The sequence below is a fragment of the Phoca vitulina genome, unplaced genomic scaffold (genome assembly GCF_004348235.1).
Source record: "Phoca vitulina isolate PV1807 unplaced genomic scaffold, GSC_HSeal_1.0 scaffold25, whole genome shotgun sequence".
In the NCBI taxonomy this organism is placed as follows: Eukaryota; Metazoa; Chordata; class Mammalia; order Carnivora; family Phocidae; genus Phoca; species Phoca vitulina.
Window position 1 is genome coordinate 13,240,616 of NW_022589728.1, and position 15,818 is coordinate 13,256,433.

The 15,818-nt window shown below is 43.7% G+C and overlaps 1 protein-coding gene across 1 annotated transcript in view; it reads left to right on the forward strand.

Annotated features, from left to right (window-relative positions):
- CLVS1 (clavesin 1) overlaps positions 1-15,818 on the forward strand; it is a 176,769-nt gene that overhangs the window by 143,270 nt on the left and 17,681 nt on the right. Inside the window, exon 5 of the mRNA XM_032421680.1 lies at positions 3,406-3,641. Coding sequence (XP_032277571.1) covers positions 3,406-3,641 — 236 coding nt within the window. The remainder of the gene's footprint in view (positions 1-3,405; positions 3,642-15,818) is intronic.

A 15,818-nucleotide genomic window follows, 5' to 3' on the forward strand; every position in this document is an offset into this window, starting at 1 on the left:
TTATTTGTTTATTTGTCAGAGAAAGAGACAGAGCACAAGCAGGGGGAGCGACAGGGAGAGGGAGAAGCAGACTCTCCGCTGAGCAGGGAGCCCAATGCAGGACTCAATCCCAGGACCCCGGGATCATGACCCAAGCCAAAGGCAGACGTTTAACCGCATGAGCCACCCAGGCCACCCCTGACCAGGGTCATTCTTTTTTTTTTTTTTAAATATTTTATTTATTTATTTGACAGAGAGAGACACAGCGAGACAGGGGACACAAGCAGGGGGAGTCGAGGAGGGAGAAGCAGGCTCTCTGCTGAGCAGGGAGCCTGAGGTGGGGGCTCGATCCCAGGACCCCGGGATCATGACCTGAGCCGAAGTCTTAACGACGAGCCAGCCAGGCGCCCCTTGACCAGGGTCATTCTTAACAGCACTTTGCATATGCCCCTATACCCAGGGGACCTCATGCTGGGGAAGAGTCTGAGTATGCAGGGGGGGAATGATGATATGAGGGCCCTCCGTCTGCGTACACAGTGTCCCTAACTCCTAAACCTCAGATGCTTCCAGATCCTTAGGAAACATTGCAGCAGGGTATGGGAGGGGTAATTCTCCTGTCCCCAAGCAAGGGTGGAACTAAGAACTAGAACTCACCAACCTAAGAAGGCAGAGACATTTGGAAGCATTTTGCAATGTCGAAGGCTCAGGACAGTGCTAAGGACAGAGAAGTGTCTAGACTGTTCCCAGTATGGATTCAGGCTTCCCAGTGGCTGCATTTTCTACTCAGAAAGGAGCTAGTGGAATTCCTCCTACAAAGCAGTTTACACATGCTGCTGTGCCATAGAAGGGAGTTTCTGGAGCTCTGGGCACGGAATAGAATCTGACAGGTGAAGAGTCCAGCCTCCTATCTGCTGAGTTCTTCCATCCCACAGAGCCCCAGGAAACAAGGACAGTTTCCACAGCACTGCTTGTCCTTTAAGAACTGGAGATATTGGCTGTTGGTGGGAATGCAAACTGGTGCAGCCACTGTGGAAAACAGTATGGAGCTTCCTCAAAAAGTTAAAACTAGAGCTACCCTAGTCCCAGCAATTTCACTACTAAGTATTTATCCAAAGGCTACAAAAATACTGATTCGAAGGGACACGTGCACCCTAATGTTTATAGCAGCATTATTAACAATAGCTAAATTATGGAAAGAGCCTAAATGTCCACTGACTGATGAATGGATAAAGAAGATATGGTATCTCTAGTATCTTGAGTATCACTCGGCCATGAAAAAGAATGAAATCTTGCCATTTGCAATGACGAAGATGGAGCGAGAGGGTATTATGCTAAGCTAAATAAGTCAGTCAGAGAAAGACAAATACCGTATGATTTCACTCATATGTAGAATTTAAGAAACAAAACAAATGAACATAGGGGGAGAAAAGAGAGAGGCAAACCATAAAACAGACTCTTAACTATAGAGAACAAACAGGGTTGCAGGAGGGGAAGTGCGTGGAGGGATGGGCCGAATGGGTGATGGGGATTAAGGAGGGCCCAAATGGGTGTTGGGATGAGCACTGGGTGTTATATATAAGTGATGAATCCTAAATTCTACTCCTGAAACCAATATTGCACTATATGTTAACTAATTGGAATTTAAATAAAAACTTGAAACAGAAAAAGTGAATATCACAAATAAAATTGATAGTACAAAAAATGAAAAGAAAAGAACTGGAGGTATTGGGTGGGTAGGTACAAATATTTGCTCTAAATACCAGGGCTAATATTTATCTCTAGCTTGTCCATGCTTCAAACACTATAGTTCCTCCTAAGATAGGTGTTTTGCAAACGCCAGAACACATGAATTTCTTCAAAAGCAATAATTCTTATTAAAATTGAGATCCAATGTCAGAAAATTTACATAGTTTTCTGAAGTGCTACAGTATTCTTCTGAGGAATGTTAGCACTTAGCTTCTTGTTCCTTTCCTTTTTAAATGATGCCATTACATCATAAGTTAAAATCAATACAACGGAACAATGTAGCAAGCATATGCCTCTGTTACATAGTATATTATAATATGGTCTATAGTATATAACATAATTGATAATAATTTTATGGTATATTATACTATATTTAAGTATTTTATTTTATTATTATTTTTTAAAGATTTTATTTATTTATTTGAGAGCGAGAGCAAGCACGAGTTGGGGGGAGGGGCAGAGAGGGAGAAGCAGGCTCCCCACGGAGCAGGGAGTCCGATGCGGGGCTCGATCCCAGGACCCTGGAACCATGACCTAAGCCGAAGGCAGATGCTTAACCAATTGAGCCACTCAGGTGCCCCTATTTTTAAGTATTTTAAAAGTCACATTTACATTGCATAATGGTAACTGTGGTGTGTGTGTACACCTGTGTGTGTATTATCGGTGGTCCTACACTTGGGTATAACTTAGGTGTGTTGAGCTTGCAACGCGAAGTGTGAGAACTGATATCATTCTACAGATGGACTTTAAATAGACTTTCAGAAATCAATTCCTAAACTGTAGGAAATGGTCATTCTTGACTTATGGCTTAACCACTTTGTGGATTTGTCTGAAAATTATTGAAATTTGGGGATATTTTCTCCCCTGTTTGGCCAGTTTCCATCACCATTCATTACATGTTTAGAAGATGCAAACTTATTTGGGTGTTAGCCCTCAGTCCCGACATAAATGGAAGATGGCTGTAAAAATATCCATAAGTTCTCAGGCCACAGTTTTCAGTTCCACTGACTAATGGATGAAGTTTTTACCTTGTGCCCACATCACCCTGGGATCTGGGAATATATTAAAAGAGTAAGAAAACACCATCCCTTTTCCTGAGTATTCTTCTCTTCCCGTGGGCAAGCAAGACATAAATGAACAAATCAGAAAAAATAGAAGTCAGCAAATAATAGTTAATTGGGGGCAGCAGGGAGGAGAACCAGAATGCGCAGGTGTCTCTGAGACAGACTGAGGAAGAGGCTACCGCTTGGCAAAGGCCTGGAAAGGATGGGGGGACGGAGAGGGTACAGAGGGCAGAAAGCCCTTGAGGGGGCAGGAGGAACAGAACAATGTGGGGATGCACGGGAAGCATGATTGGGGGTTTGCATGGTCTGCATTGCTACCCTTTTTAACAGCAGGGATAGTTAAGAGATTACTGTATGTGTAAATTTGGGCCACGGCCAAATAATACCCAATTTGTTCATAAACTTCATTTTTTAAGGACTATTAATTCATCCCCTTTTCTGAGCAATAAATTAACATTTTATGAAGATTAAGCTGCAGACACAAAATTGAATGCCTCTTTAAACACCATGATCACCAGCCGCGCATCCAATTTGTCATTGCTAAATTGTGTATTAAGCTAAATAGTTGCTCATATGTTTTGGATTTTTTGTTGATAATTATTTTTTTCCTTTCCAGATTTTCCTGCATGGAAACAATTTAAACAGCCTTCACCAGCTAATCCACCCTGAATTTTTGCCGTCTGAATTTGGAGGAACCCTTCCTCCTTATGACATGGGAACTTGGGCCCGGACGTTACTTGGTCCAGACTACAGTGATGAAAATGACTATACTCACACTTCCTACAATGCAATGCACGTGAAACACACATCCTCCAATCTGGAGAGAGAATGCTCCCCCAAGCCGATGAAGAGGTAAGACCTGCATTATCAGAGCCTCCCAGTCAGAGGTGAATAAGCATTTTTGCTTTGGGCCTATTGCGGGTTAAGTAATTGAAGACCTTTATGGGCACAGAACTTGAATAAAATAAATTGCAATACATTCTCAGCTGATTTCACTAGAATTGAAAGCAAATGGGGCTTGGCTGGCCCAGAAGTCGAGTTGTCCCTGTTGTATTAAGGAAACAGTTAAAGGCTGGACCTTGCTCATGTCACAATTACAGTGCTCGTCTCTAGGGAGCCTGAGTTAACACACAGAGAATGAAAGGTTGGGCCTTTGAGATGGCCTGGATTGAAAAAGCAACCTGCCAGAACGCAGTCCTATCATCCATGCATTTAGAACCATTTATTGAGCATTTACTTGCCTATAGACACTGATGGGCACTGGGAACACGCATATGAATAAGACATCAAAAGAACAGAGAAGCGTGGCCCAGGAAAATCTGTCCAGTAAGACTTTTGTCAACTTGTTTATAAAGCGGGTGACACTGGAGCTAGGCTCTGAAGGATGAAAATCAGCAACCCAGGCTTAAAAAGGAGGAGAAGGCATTCTAGGCAGAGGGCATAGACGGAGGCATAGAGACATGGAGGCAGCAGAGGGATGGGATATTCTGGTGTGGCCAACAGGTGCATGAGGGGTGTGGGTGCGAGTGGACGTGGAATGAAGTTCTAAAGATTGTTGCATCTGGGTGGTGAAGTATATTGTATACTGAATTTAATAGAGTGCCATGAAAGAGGGATTTTTAAAATCGATGTACAAATAATAGATGAGTGCTTTCTCATTGTAAAAATTAAAACCTTATTTTTAAGGCTATAATCCCCCAATTTCAAACCCAATTCCTCCCAAAGGTAACTACTGTTATGAGACTAAGGTGGACTCTTCTATTCCATTTTCCATATATTACATGCATCTATCCACACCCACAGAAAATATCAAATATTGTATATTAGTTTGCTAGGGCTACTGCAACCATGTACCACAGACTGGGAGGTTTAGACAACAGAAGTGTGTTTTCTCACAATTCTGGAGGCTAGAAGTCCAAGATCAAGGTGTTGGCAGGGTTGGTATCTTATGAGACCTCTCTCCTTGGCTTGTAGATGCCTGCCTTCTCCCTGTGTCCTCACATAGACTTCTCTCTGTGTGGCTGTGTCCTAATCCCTTTCTACAATACCAGTCATGTTGGAGTAGGACTTACCCTAAAAACTCTTTTACCCTAATTACCTCTTTTGAAGTCTCTATCTTCAAATAGAGTCACCTTCGGAGGTACTGGGGGTTGGGGCTTCAACATATGAATTTGGGGGGGCAGGGCACAGTTTATCCCAGTAACATATTATTATGTACATCCTTCTATGCCAGTGAATCTAGACACATCTCATGCTTTTAATGCTGCATGGTATTCCAATAGATGAATATGTCACAGTTTAGCCGTTTCCCTCTTGATGGGTATTTAGCTTATTTCTGAGTTCTTTCTCTATTTCGAATGAAGAGACTCGGTGTAAGTCCTTGATATGCCTCCTTTGTTCTCACAAGAAGTTCCTCAGGTAAACTTGGAGCTTGTAGTCACTGTGTCAGAGAGTGTGTGCATTTTAAATTTAGCCCACACCGCCAAGTGGCCCTCCAAAATGACCGTTCAGATGGATACTCCCACCAGCATGTGTGAGAATGTCTTCCCCAGACTCTTGAAAAGTACTTGATATTATCAGACCTTAATTCTAATCATCATCCTGATGGCAGGACCGTTCTATGTCATTTTTGTTTTCTCCTCACCAGACATAGTTGAGCAGAGAAATGAGTTCTGGGTTTTACGAGGGTCATGGAATTCGCAGGGAAATGTAGACTAAAAGCCATCAGAAGGTGGATGAGGGCCAGAGCTAAGACTGAAACAATGAAGACTGGCTGTACTGTAGAGGTATTTGGGGAAGGAAGAGTGTCACTGTTAGAGTCTCCTATGGATAACTGGGCTTACACTGATGTCCTGAAGCAAGAGAGTGTCCAGGAGGAGGATCTCCACAGTTCCTGCTCAGTTGGGAATATCGCGTTCACATGTCTGGTAAAGCCTCTCTGCTGAGACTGGAGCGATCTGGAAATTCATTTATTCCCCAGGTTAACAGCCGACATTCTCTGGGAAGTGTTGGTCACAGGGTTGAGAGGCTGCTTTGTATCTCTACAGTAAAGGGCCTGACGATCGTCCCGCCCAGGTTCTGACCCGCTCTCAGTCCAGGCTCCAGCACAGTAATGATAATGTAACAACTCACATTACTGACACTACTCTGAGCCCATACCCGCATTAACTCTCTAAATCCTCACCGTAACTGTATGAGAAAGGTTTGATGATTATTCCTAGTTCGCAAGTGAGGAAACCGAGACACAGAGAGGTTAAGCAACTGCTCAAGGTCACACAGCTAGTAAATGGCCAAGCGGGGATTCAGAGTTGGGCAGCCTGGCTCCACACTCTGCATTCCTGTCCTCTGTAAGATACGGCACACTGTCTGCTTTTCCTCATACTTTCTAGCCTCACCTCTAGTGCCAGTCTTCTCTCTCCAATCCCTCCACAGGCAGGAACAATGACCCTTCCTGTGGTTTGTCCCTACCTTATCTCTAGAGACTTAGATAAAGTCATCATACCCTCATATTTGTTGGAATGTCCAAAGTCCAGTGGCTTAAAGTAGGAATTTGCCACTTTTTCTCCAGATGATCAGTTACAGACTTACATCTCTGTTGGGTGACTAATTAGACATGTCCTGACTCCAAGTTCTGCCTCTGAGTTGACATTGAGGATCAGAGGAGGTGATAGCCTCCATTATGAGATGGTGAGTTCTGGAGGCTAAAGTCTTCGAATAACATTTATTTGCTTTACACCCTCCTCAAGAATCAAACTCAATGTCCACCACACAATAGACACACAACACACACCCTATACGTGCTTGCTGCATATGAATGAATTAATGTTGAATGAGCTGCTACCTACAAAACCCACCCTTGGTACAGTTGTCCAATTACTCAGAGCTGATTTCTCCTGGCTTTCATGGCTCCTGACTTAAAGGATCTTACAGCCTACTAAGGGAGATAAGATTTTCCCACAAATAACTCTAATATAGTGCAGAATGAAAGAGGTACTATAAAGGAGGTGTAAGAACCTGCTGCAATGTTCTAAGGAAATATTCACTAATCTCAACCGGGAAGACTCTTAGAGAAGTCTTCTTAGACAAAGGCAGGTTTTGGAAAAGGTAAGATATTGAAGTCAAAATCCAAGACTATGCCAGAGAAACTAGTGATTGTGTACCTCTCATTACCTTACCAAGGCCATCAAGGTATCCTGCTCATTCTTGCTTTCATTGGTGGTGGCGTCCTTGGGCCGTTGCTTGAGGATTTTACTTATTTATTTATTTTAGCGGGGGAGGGGCAGAGGGAGAGAGAAACTCAAGCAGATTCTGTGCTCCGCGCGGAGCCCGATGCAGGGCTCGATCTCACGACCCTGAGATCGTGACCTGAGCCGAAACCAAGAGTGGGCCGCTTAACTGAGTGTGCCACCCAGGTGCACCCCATTTCTTGGGGATTTTAGGCAGCAGCAGGATGGGCCATGAGGAGATTGGTACCAGCAGTGATGCAGCAAGGAGGGACCACCCTAGCTGTGGGACTGTGCCTGTTGTCAGGTGCTTCACTGATGGACGTCTGTGGTGACTGAGAAAATTACAGGGACAGAACAGCCACGATTCATAGCATCTCTGAGCCTTCAGAACCCATGGGGACATGGGGAAATGGAAAACAGAATTGGAGATCTTAAAGGTCCTCTCTTCCAGCTTCCCACCTGATGTGGTGCCTGTCCTCCAGCCCAAGCTGTCAGCTAGCCTTAGTGTGCATTGTCCAGAGATGGGCAGGCAGCTAACAGGGCAGTGTGTGCCCTGTAGCATGGCTTTAGGAAGTACCTCCTTGGTCTGAGCCAGATGACCTGGGTCTGTCCTGTGGGATAACGTTCCAACTTCCAATGGGTAGACACTGCCCAGAGTCCCAATCCCTCCCACCATAATTCCCACCAGTCTTCAGGTCCATTTAGAGTCAAATGGACTTTTGTGGACTGTCTTTGGAACCTAGTCACTATTTATAATGTGGCCTCTGAGTGACTCAGAACAATGCTCTCTGGCATGTGTAGAGTAAAATCCAAGATGTATAAAATTTTCAGTGGATTAGTGGGTCTAACAAGCTCTTTTCTTCTTCCAGATAAATTTGATTCAACCCTTAAGCAGAAAAACTTAAAAAAATTACTAGTTTAGCACCTGGATGGCTCAGTCGGTTAAGAGTCTGCCTTTGGCTCAGATCATGATCCTAGGGTCCTGGAATCGAGCCCTGCATTGGGCTCCCTGCTCAGCAGGGAGCCTGCTTCTCCCTCTCTTCCCCACTAATGTGCTCTCTCTCTCTCAAATAAATAAATAAAATCTTTTTAAAAATATTCGTTTAGATGGAAAATTTTCTAAACAGATTATTTCAATATTGATCTTTTCTTTAATAAAATGATGATTTATGGGCTTTTGAGTGTGTAGCATTCTCTACTCCACTGCTAAATGACCCCGAGTGTTGTATTTTTACCTTCCTATTCCTTTTTTTTATTTTACAATTTACTCTATTTCCTTGCTTCCGGGCCGTCAGTCGTCACTTTCTGTTCCTGAAACTAGGTATGTCAGAAGCACTCTGTTTCCTTCTATCTAATTTACTGCTGGACTTGTTTTCAGCTTGAAAAGTAGGTAGCCCAACTTAATAAAACTGTCCAACAAATAACAGTAAATAGGCTCCGTAATGGTTATGATGATTTGGGCTGCAAATAAAATAAAACTCCAACTGGACTGCTTCAAATGATATGGACAATTGATTGTTTCACATAACGAGACGTCACAGAGTGAGGTGACTACAGAATTGCGTGTTCCAGTAGCTCATGGGTGGGGTCCGTGACCCAGGCTCCTACCCCTGGGTCCCACATGATGAAGCCGTCTCAGGCAAGAGTGCACCCCTGATTCACATGGGCAGATATGCCCAAACCAGAGGGGCTTTTTGTCACCTAAGAAGGAGCAGGGGGTGGCTTGAGGTCAGGACCCAGCAGCCTGATGTTTCTGCTTCATGAAGCAAGGGCATGGTTTTTTCATCAGTGTGTAGATTTTGTGATATCTCTTTCAATTATTAGGCTTATTAATTATTGCTTATTAATTGCTTTCTGGTTCTAGACTTAATCTCTAAATGGCTATCGATATTATTTAAAAGGCTATACACAGACACAGAGAAACACACTCTCTTGAACTCCTGGAGGACGATTAGTCATTTTTAGAGAAGTTCTACTTAAAAAACACCTATTTGTATATATTATAAATGTGTTCATGTACTCAGACATATATATACTCTATATTGTGTGTATATATATATATATATAAATATGTATATATATTGAAATATATACAGATACATATACATACACACATATATAGATTTTTTTAAAGATTACTGGTAATAAACCTCATGCACATTTTATCCCAAGACCTGGATTCCAAGTAAGGAACTGGGGTCTTCCCCCAGAGCTGGAGCTGTCCAAGTGCAGATTGCTCTGCAGATCGGGTGGTTTGGAAGAATGCTGCTCAGAACCTGACCTCAAGAAGCACAGGTGTGACCCGGCCCCTGCAGCCTGGGAGGTGACACAGGTGGCCCAGAATGCCTTACCTCCTTACTCTGTTGGTCTCTACTAAGCTTTGTCATCAGGGCTGCTATCTATCCACCATGGAGTTGATGATCTCAAAGACATAGAAAACTCTCCCGGCGTTTCTGGGTAAAAGTAAGAGGGAGTGCTCTGAGAAGCCAGGCTCTCTGCCGAGTGAAGCCACCACTTCGGCCAGCAGGGGGGAAGCTGATTTTCCAAGCCTGGGGCGTGTGGTCGCCCTGGTGGTGGGGCCGGGTGCTGTTCGGACCACACAGGATTGGCATAGAAAGGGAAAGGGACCAGATCAAAACAGCGTCCCCCCTTCCCCCCTCCCCCCGCCCCAGAGCCAAAAGGCAGGTGGTCTCTGCCAGGGCAGCCAGGGAGAGAAAGCTTATATCTTACACCACCCTCTCTTGAGTTGATCTTGAGTGAGTTCCTCTGGCTGTACCACGGCAGCTTCTGTTTGCAGGATAAACGTCCTCCATGAAAATTGTATATAAAATACTAAAATTATATATAAACATGCATTTTATTATTCCCCTTATTATCAGGATTTAGGAAATTTTAGAACCAGAGGAGGTCTTAAAGTTTACCTAAGCATCATCGGCCTTTCTGCTACCAAGGACCTCTTCTTTTGCCCCCCATGTGGTATATATATAAGTTCTTGAGAGAACATTGCATTTATTAAGTAATGACAAGCTCATGTTGCCATAAGGTAATCAGTATTATTTCATAGAATGAGCCTAAGATCTTTAATTTTAATAAAAACCAAGTTACTTACTATTTAATTTAAATTTTAGTCTCCTAGATAGTAAATTCTGTTAAGTTTTGTGGCTTATAAACAATAATGTAAAAATACCTGCTCATCCCCTTGCCCTTTACTGCTTATGTGAAGTCGCTGGGACTAAGGCTTAAGCCTCCTGGCTTTTGGTCTGGGGGTTTTCTATACAGCCATCCAGCTAGCTTCTTCTAGAAGCATAGTGTCTTGCACATGGTAGATGTTCCATACATATTTAATATTCTGTAGCTTGAAAAGTGTAAGTAAATGGTGCACAGACATGCCCCCCCCCTTTTTTTTACTAGTGCTTAGATTTAAAAAAAATACTTTTCTTCTAATTATCATAGTCAAGGTCCTGAGAAGCCTCGCAGGGTAAAAATCTGTATCGCCAAAGATATTTTATCGTAGGAATCTTTCTGTGCACTTGTCTCCCAGAGACCAGGGTGGGTAAACACCACACCAGGGTACAACATGGAAAATCAGGAAGCTGATTTAAGTTCATGGAGACCCAACTGGTCTGAACCTTGGCTGACAATTTTCATTCTCATTGTTTCCTGGAGGTCACCACCCATGGGCTCAGGTGTACCTATCTGTTTTGATCTGGGCTCAATCTGCCACACAAGGAAAGGGAGTATTATTTTATCTAAGGTACGAGGTGGTCTTGTTGGCTCATGAATTTCCCAAAAGAGATTCATGTCTCAGCACTGAAAGAGAAACTCCAAATCTGATGTTAGTGGAACCATGGCTCCTTCTCAGAAGCCCAGAAATTAGGGGTACTTGTTTGGTTCAGTTGGTTAAGCGTCTGCCTTCGGCCCATGTCATGATCTTGGTGTCCTGGGATTAAGCCCCACGTCGGGCTCCCAGGTCAGCGGGGAGTCTGCTTCTCCCTCTCCCCTCTGCTCATGCCCTCTCTTTCTCAAATAAACAAATAAAATATTGAAAAAGAAGAAAAAGAAGCAGCAGCTCAGAAATTACCAAAACAGAATAACATATTTTACTTCCCTTGAGCAGCATGTGAGCTGCACGGAGTTATCACTACACCCAGCCACCCAGGCCCAGTGGAGTCACTCGGAGGAAAAGCAGAGCCAGAGTGGATGCACAGAGAGTGTTTTAACTTGCTGAGTCCGGGGCGGGGAGCAATGGCCACACCCACCCTGGCCCTGTCTCTCCAAGAGATATTTACTGAGAGCCTCCTCTGTGCTGGCCACAGGCCCCTGTCTTTCAGGGAATCAAAAGACCAGTGTCAGCGCAGCACTTCAGTGCAAAAAGTAGCAACATTGCACCCCTCACGCACATGAGCACTATCCTAACAGTTTGGTTATTAATTCTGCACCAGCTTTCTAAGTTGGCCCGACAGAGTGATGATTCAGGTGCCTTCACTATGTATTTACATTTAAAGATGTTTGTCTTCAGGCTTTTGGGTTTTGTTTTTTAGCTATGTGATAATAACATTCATAGAGTCAAAACCATCAATTCTTGAAATTGCCAGAAATGCTTGCCTTAGTTTTTGGTGTAGCCTGATCATAGACAAGGTTTGGCTAAGTATGTGCAATAACTCCTGTTTTATTTATTTATTAAAACTTCAGCACTTATCAGAGATCCAGACAAGTATTTATAGAGGAGGAACCCTTAGAAAACCAAGCGACATCTCCGCTTGCACCAGTGAAGAATGGCCCCCAACTTTCAGAGAAACGATCCACCCTGGTCGATACTATATGCTGGGCAATCAGAGGGGCCAGTGCTTTGGGGTCTTGGCCAGCTGCCCTGTGTGGTAGAATTACTTCTGATCCTTTTGACCAAATGCCTCTATCTTTATGTTTCCTAAGCACCCTTCCTAGAAGAAGTGAGGAAGATGTCATAGAGACATTATGAGCCATCCGATTTGGGGGAAGGGGAGAAGCTGGGGGAATGCCTGGGTTGAGTTCAGATTTCTGAGCCAGAAGGAAATTTTGGCCCCTGCCTGGGTGGTAAAAGTCAGTTTAACTGTTTTCAGCTGTCAATAGAATTGGCTATGACCTTGGCGATCTTCCAGCATGCAGTCCTCTTTTTATAGGGTGAATGTATGCATTTGCTGGATAACTACTCGTTTCCGGCAGAAGTCATACATCATCATGAAATACAACCCATAGGAAAAGAATGAGGGGTGGCAGTGTGGAACAGGAGGACCCTTGTCTTCCAAGCAATCAGGGCAAAAAGGGTCCGTTTTACTGTGTGGCCCAGGAACAGATGTTCCATATGGATGTTACGTTCAATAAAATCACATAATGCATCATTTCTTAATGAATGACCCACAGTCTCTACTGCCCTCTAAGTTGGCTCGTGACTTGTTTCCAGTTCAAACAAGATTGAACTTCTTAATTTTGGGGTGTCCCTCACTCCTACTTAGCCAGCTAATGTCTGAGACGTCACCACTCCCAGAAGCAAAGACCCCTCGGGTAAGCCGAGAATGCCCAGCATTTTATGTCGGTTATTGGATACTGGTGTGTTTCAAGGATGCTCCCAAGAATTTGTTAACATTTCTTAAGGAACCAAGAAAAATAGCTGCATAGTCTCCTCACTGCTCGTGCGTCTGGCTGAGATGGATCTCCTGCTTTTCTAGAGCTTTCTTCTCTGTGGCAGAATTGAAGGGGGGCATCTCCTTGCAAGCACATCCTATATAGCCATGTAATATCCGAGTGAAAGAAAATCTATACAATGAATTTGGTCAATAAGAGAATGAATGGGGCTGCATAAACTGTTGTGTTCAGGGCCATGTTTTCTCTTCTTTTTTAAAGAATGACATGAAAAATTAAGAGATAAAGAGTTCGAAGCTCCTGGCAAAGCAACAAAATAGGGTTGATTTCAAGGGAAACAAACAGATGTGGTTTAAATGACCGTGTAGTTCCAAGTGCAAACCGTTTGGTTGTTCACAATGTATGTTCTTGAGATGACTTCCTGTTTATCGGAGCACCACGGTCAGATGCGGCTAGTTGGAAAGGGAGATATAGTCTGGTTAAGAAAAACAAAGAACGTTTCTTGTGAACATATTGCTATTGGTAAACAAACATTTTGCCCAATTCCAATAAAGCTGATGCTGTTTGTGTCCAACATCCAATAGCCAGCAACGAATCTCGCTTATAAGCTTTGATGATCATATGGATGAAAACAAATATTTGGCATAACATGTGATCAAAATCTCTTTGCAATGTTGTTCCTAAAACCGATGTGCTGCTTACATACAGAATTGCAGTGCCTATTTAGAAACCTAAGGGAAACCTTGTTGTACATATCATTTGGACTTACGGTGTCCAAACTATAGTGTTTGAGTTTCTATGTTGAGGCCACAGAAGAGCATTTTTGAGCTTCTAGCCTCTCATTGGAAACTCCGCCATGGTCCCCCTTCAGATGTGGCGGTTGTGTTCCTGTTATTGTGGTGATCTGCCCTGGGGAGCCCCGTTTCCCGTTGCTCCACTGCTCTCCAAGATGGGCGTCAGGGGGGCACGCATGCGGCACCGCATCCTAATTATGGTCTGCTTGCTTCAGCTTTGTGACTCTGTGACTTTCGTGGTTGCACTTTTCTTTGCCTCTCTATTTGTCCTTTTTTCTCAATCTTCCCTTATCAGAGTAGATGTGGGTTCTGATCACTTTCTTCCTCTGATTTTTCTAGTTACGTGACCTTGGGTAAGTCATGTAACCACACCAAGTCTTGGCTTCCTCAAGTATAAAGCAGCTCTAACCTCCAGGGGTCGCTGTCAGGGTCCACTGGCAGCACTGGGGGAAGTCTGCAAAGCACTGCAGAGGAGCAGGACAATAAGTAGTAGCTTCCTTTCTTCCCCAGCCTTATTCATAGGATTTCCATTTTGTTCAGGGTTTTGATTTCTTTCCCAATGGAAGTTTCCCGCTAACAATGAAAATTCCCAACTCCCTAATAGAGAGGCAAGCAACAATTAGTGGTAAGGGCTTAGAGGCAGATGTCTTGAATCCCTGGTTAGAAGTCAGACTGCTGTTGGTTATTTCCCTCTTCTTTGCCTTAATTTATGCAGGGAGCCAGTATTGGGCCTTCTGTACCCTTGGAGCCCTGCACCCAGAGGACAGCCAGGCACAGTGAATGCAGGGAATGGGAGGCAAGACCAAGGAGAGGGAGGAATTAGCAACACAGGAACCCCCTCCCCCCCCCCACCTCACCTTCATACAGCCCTGGTTTCCCACTTACCGTCCAGGCAGTCTTTGTCTGCCCTCTCTTGGTCTTTGTTAATCTTCTCCCTCTTCTCCATCCCTCTCATTTAAATTGTTATCCATCTAGTCTTGAGTGTAATCTTTAAAAACGGTAATGATGCCACTCTTTGGCCTGACCTCCCTTTGGTCTTCTGCGTCAGATGAAGGCTGCTCTTCCTTATTGCAGGCCTGGCCACCCTGGCTTCCTGCTCCCAATTCAGTGTGCCAGGCTTCATCCTGCTCCTGAGCCTCCCCTGCCCTGGGATGCTCTTCCCCTCACCAGTGGCCAACTCCTCCTTCATCAGGCCTGGCTTCTCCAATTACTCCCCTGAAAGGAGTTCTTCACCCTCCCTATTCCCATGCGTCCTGCCCTTCCCATCCTGCTAATCTCTATTGCTGAACTGTTTCCTTCTTAACAGGGATCACAATTCCATAATCACAGATTTGTTGGTTTTACTTACATATGAAATATCCCTTCTATGTACATTATATACTCTCTGAGGGCAGAGATTGTGCTCTTTCATTCACCAATATATATCCTGTGCGGTATATATTCCCTAGTATGTCATAAATGCTCAGTGTGTATTTTGTGAGGAAGCAAGGAAGGGGAAAAGGAGAGAGTGGGGGAGAAAAAAGAAGAAGGGAAATAAAAAAGAAGGAAGGCAAAAACTACAGGAGGGAAGGAAGGAAGGAAATATATGACAGTAAATGCTGTTAGGAGTAGGGTACTTTGTAGAGTGATGAGGAAATTGTTGCCAACCATCCATAATAGAATAAGACAGTGACATGGTCTTTGTGATTAATGTTTGATTAGAATTTAAAATTGTGTCTGAGTTTATCAAAAACCAACTCATTAGTTTTATTATTTCCCCTAGTTTCTAGAATTCTATTAACAATATTTATAATATTTAACTTTTTGAAGACTTTATTCATTCAACAAATATTTACCAAGTGCCTACTAGGATACAGTAGATATAGTATAGGATAAAAGTTAAGAGACCAGAATCTAAAATCAGATTCTAGGGGTTCAAATTAGTAGTCGGGTGACCTGAGCAGCTATCTCTCTATGGCTTTGTTTCCCGATCTCTAAGGGAGGGGAGTAGTCATAGATGTACCTTATTATGGCGCTGTGAGGATTACATGAAGCAAGGGTAAGTCTTAGCTGCTGACGATAGTATAATTACCTCCTGCTCTGAGTCTATAATCTGTTAAGGGAAAAAGACTTTAAACACGTTACTATACAAAAGCCTGTTTCATTATCACCGTGACAAGTGCTCTGTAAAATTCCAGTGCACCATGAGGGTGCATAATGGGAGTCCCAACCTGTGGTGGGACCATCGGGGTGGTCCGAAAGGGCTTCCCTGAGGAGCTCACACAGAAGCTGAGACTTGAAGGATGAGAAGAAGAGTTCCCCAGGCAAAAGAAGGAGTGATGTGGGAGCAGAAACCTTGCATTTGGAGGGGGCAGGGCCACATGCAGGAACTACAGTGTTCTAACAATTAT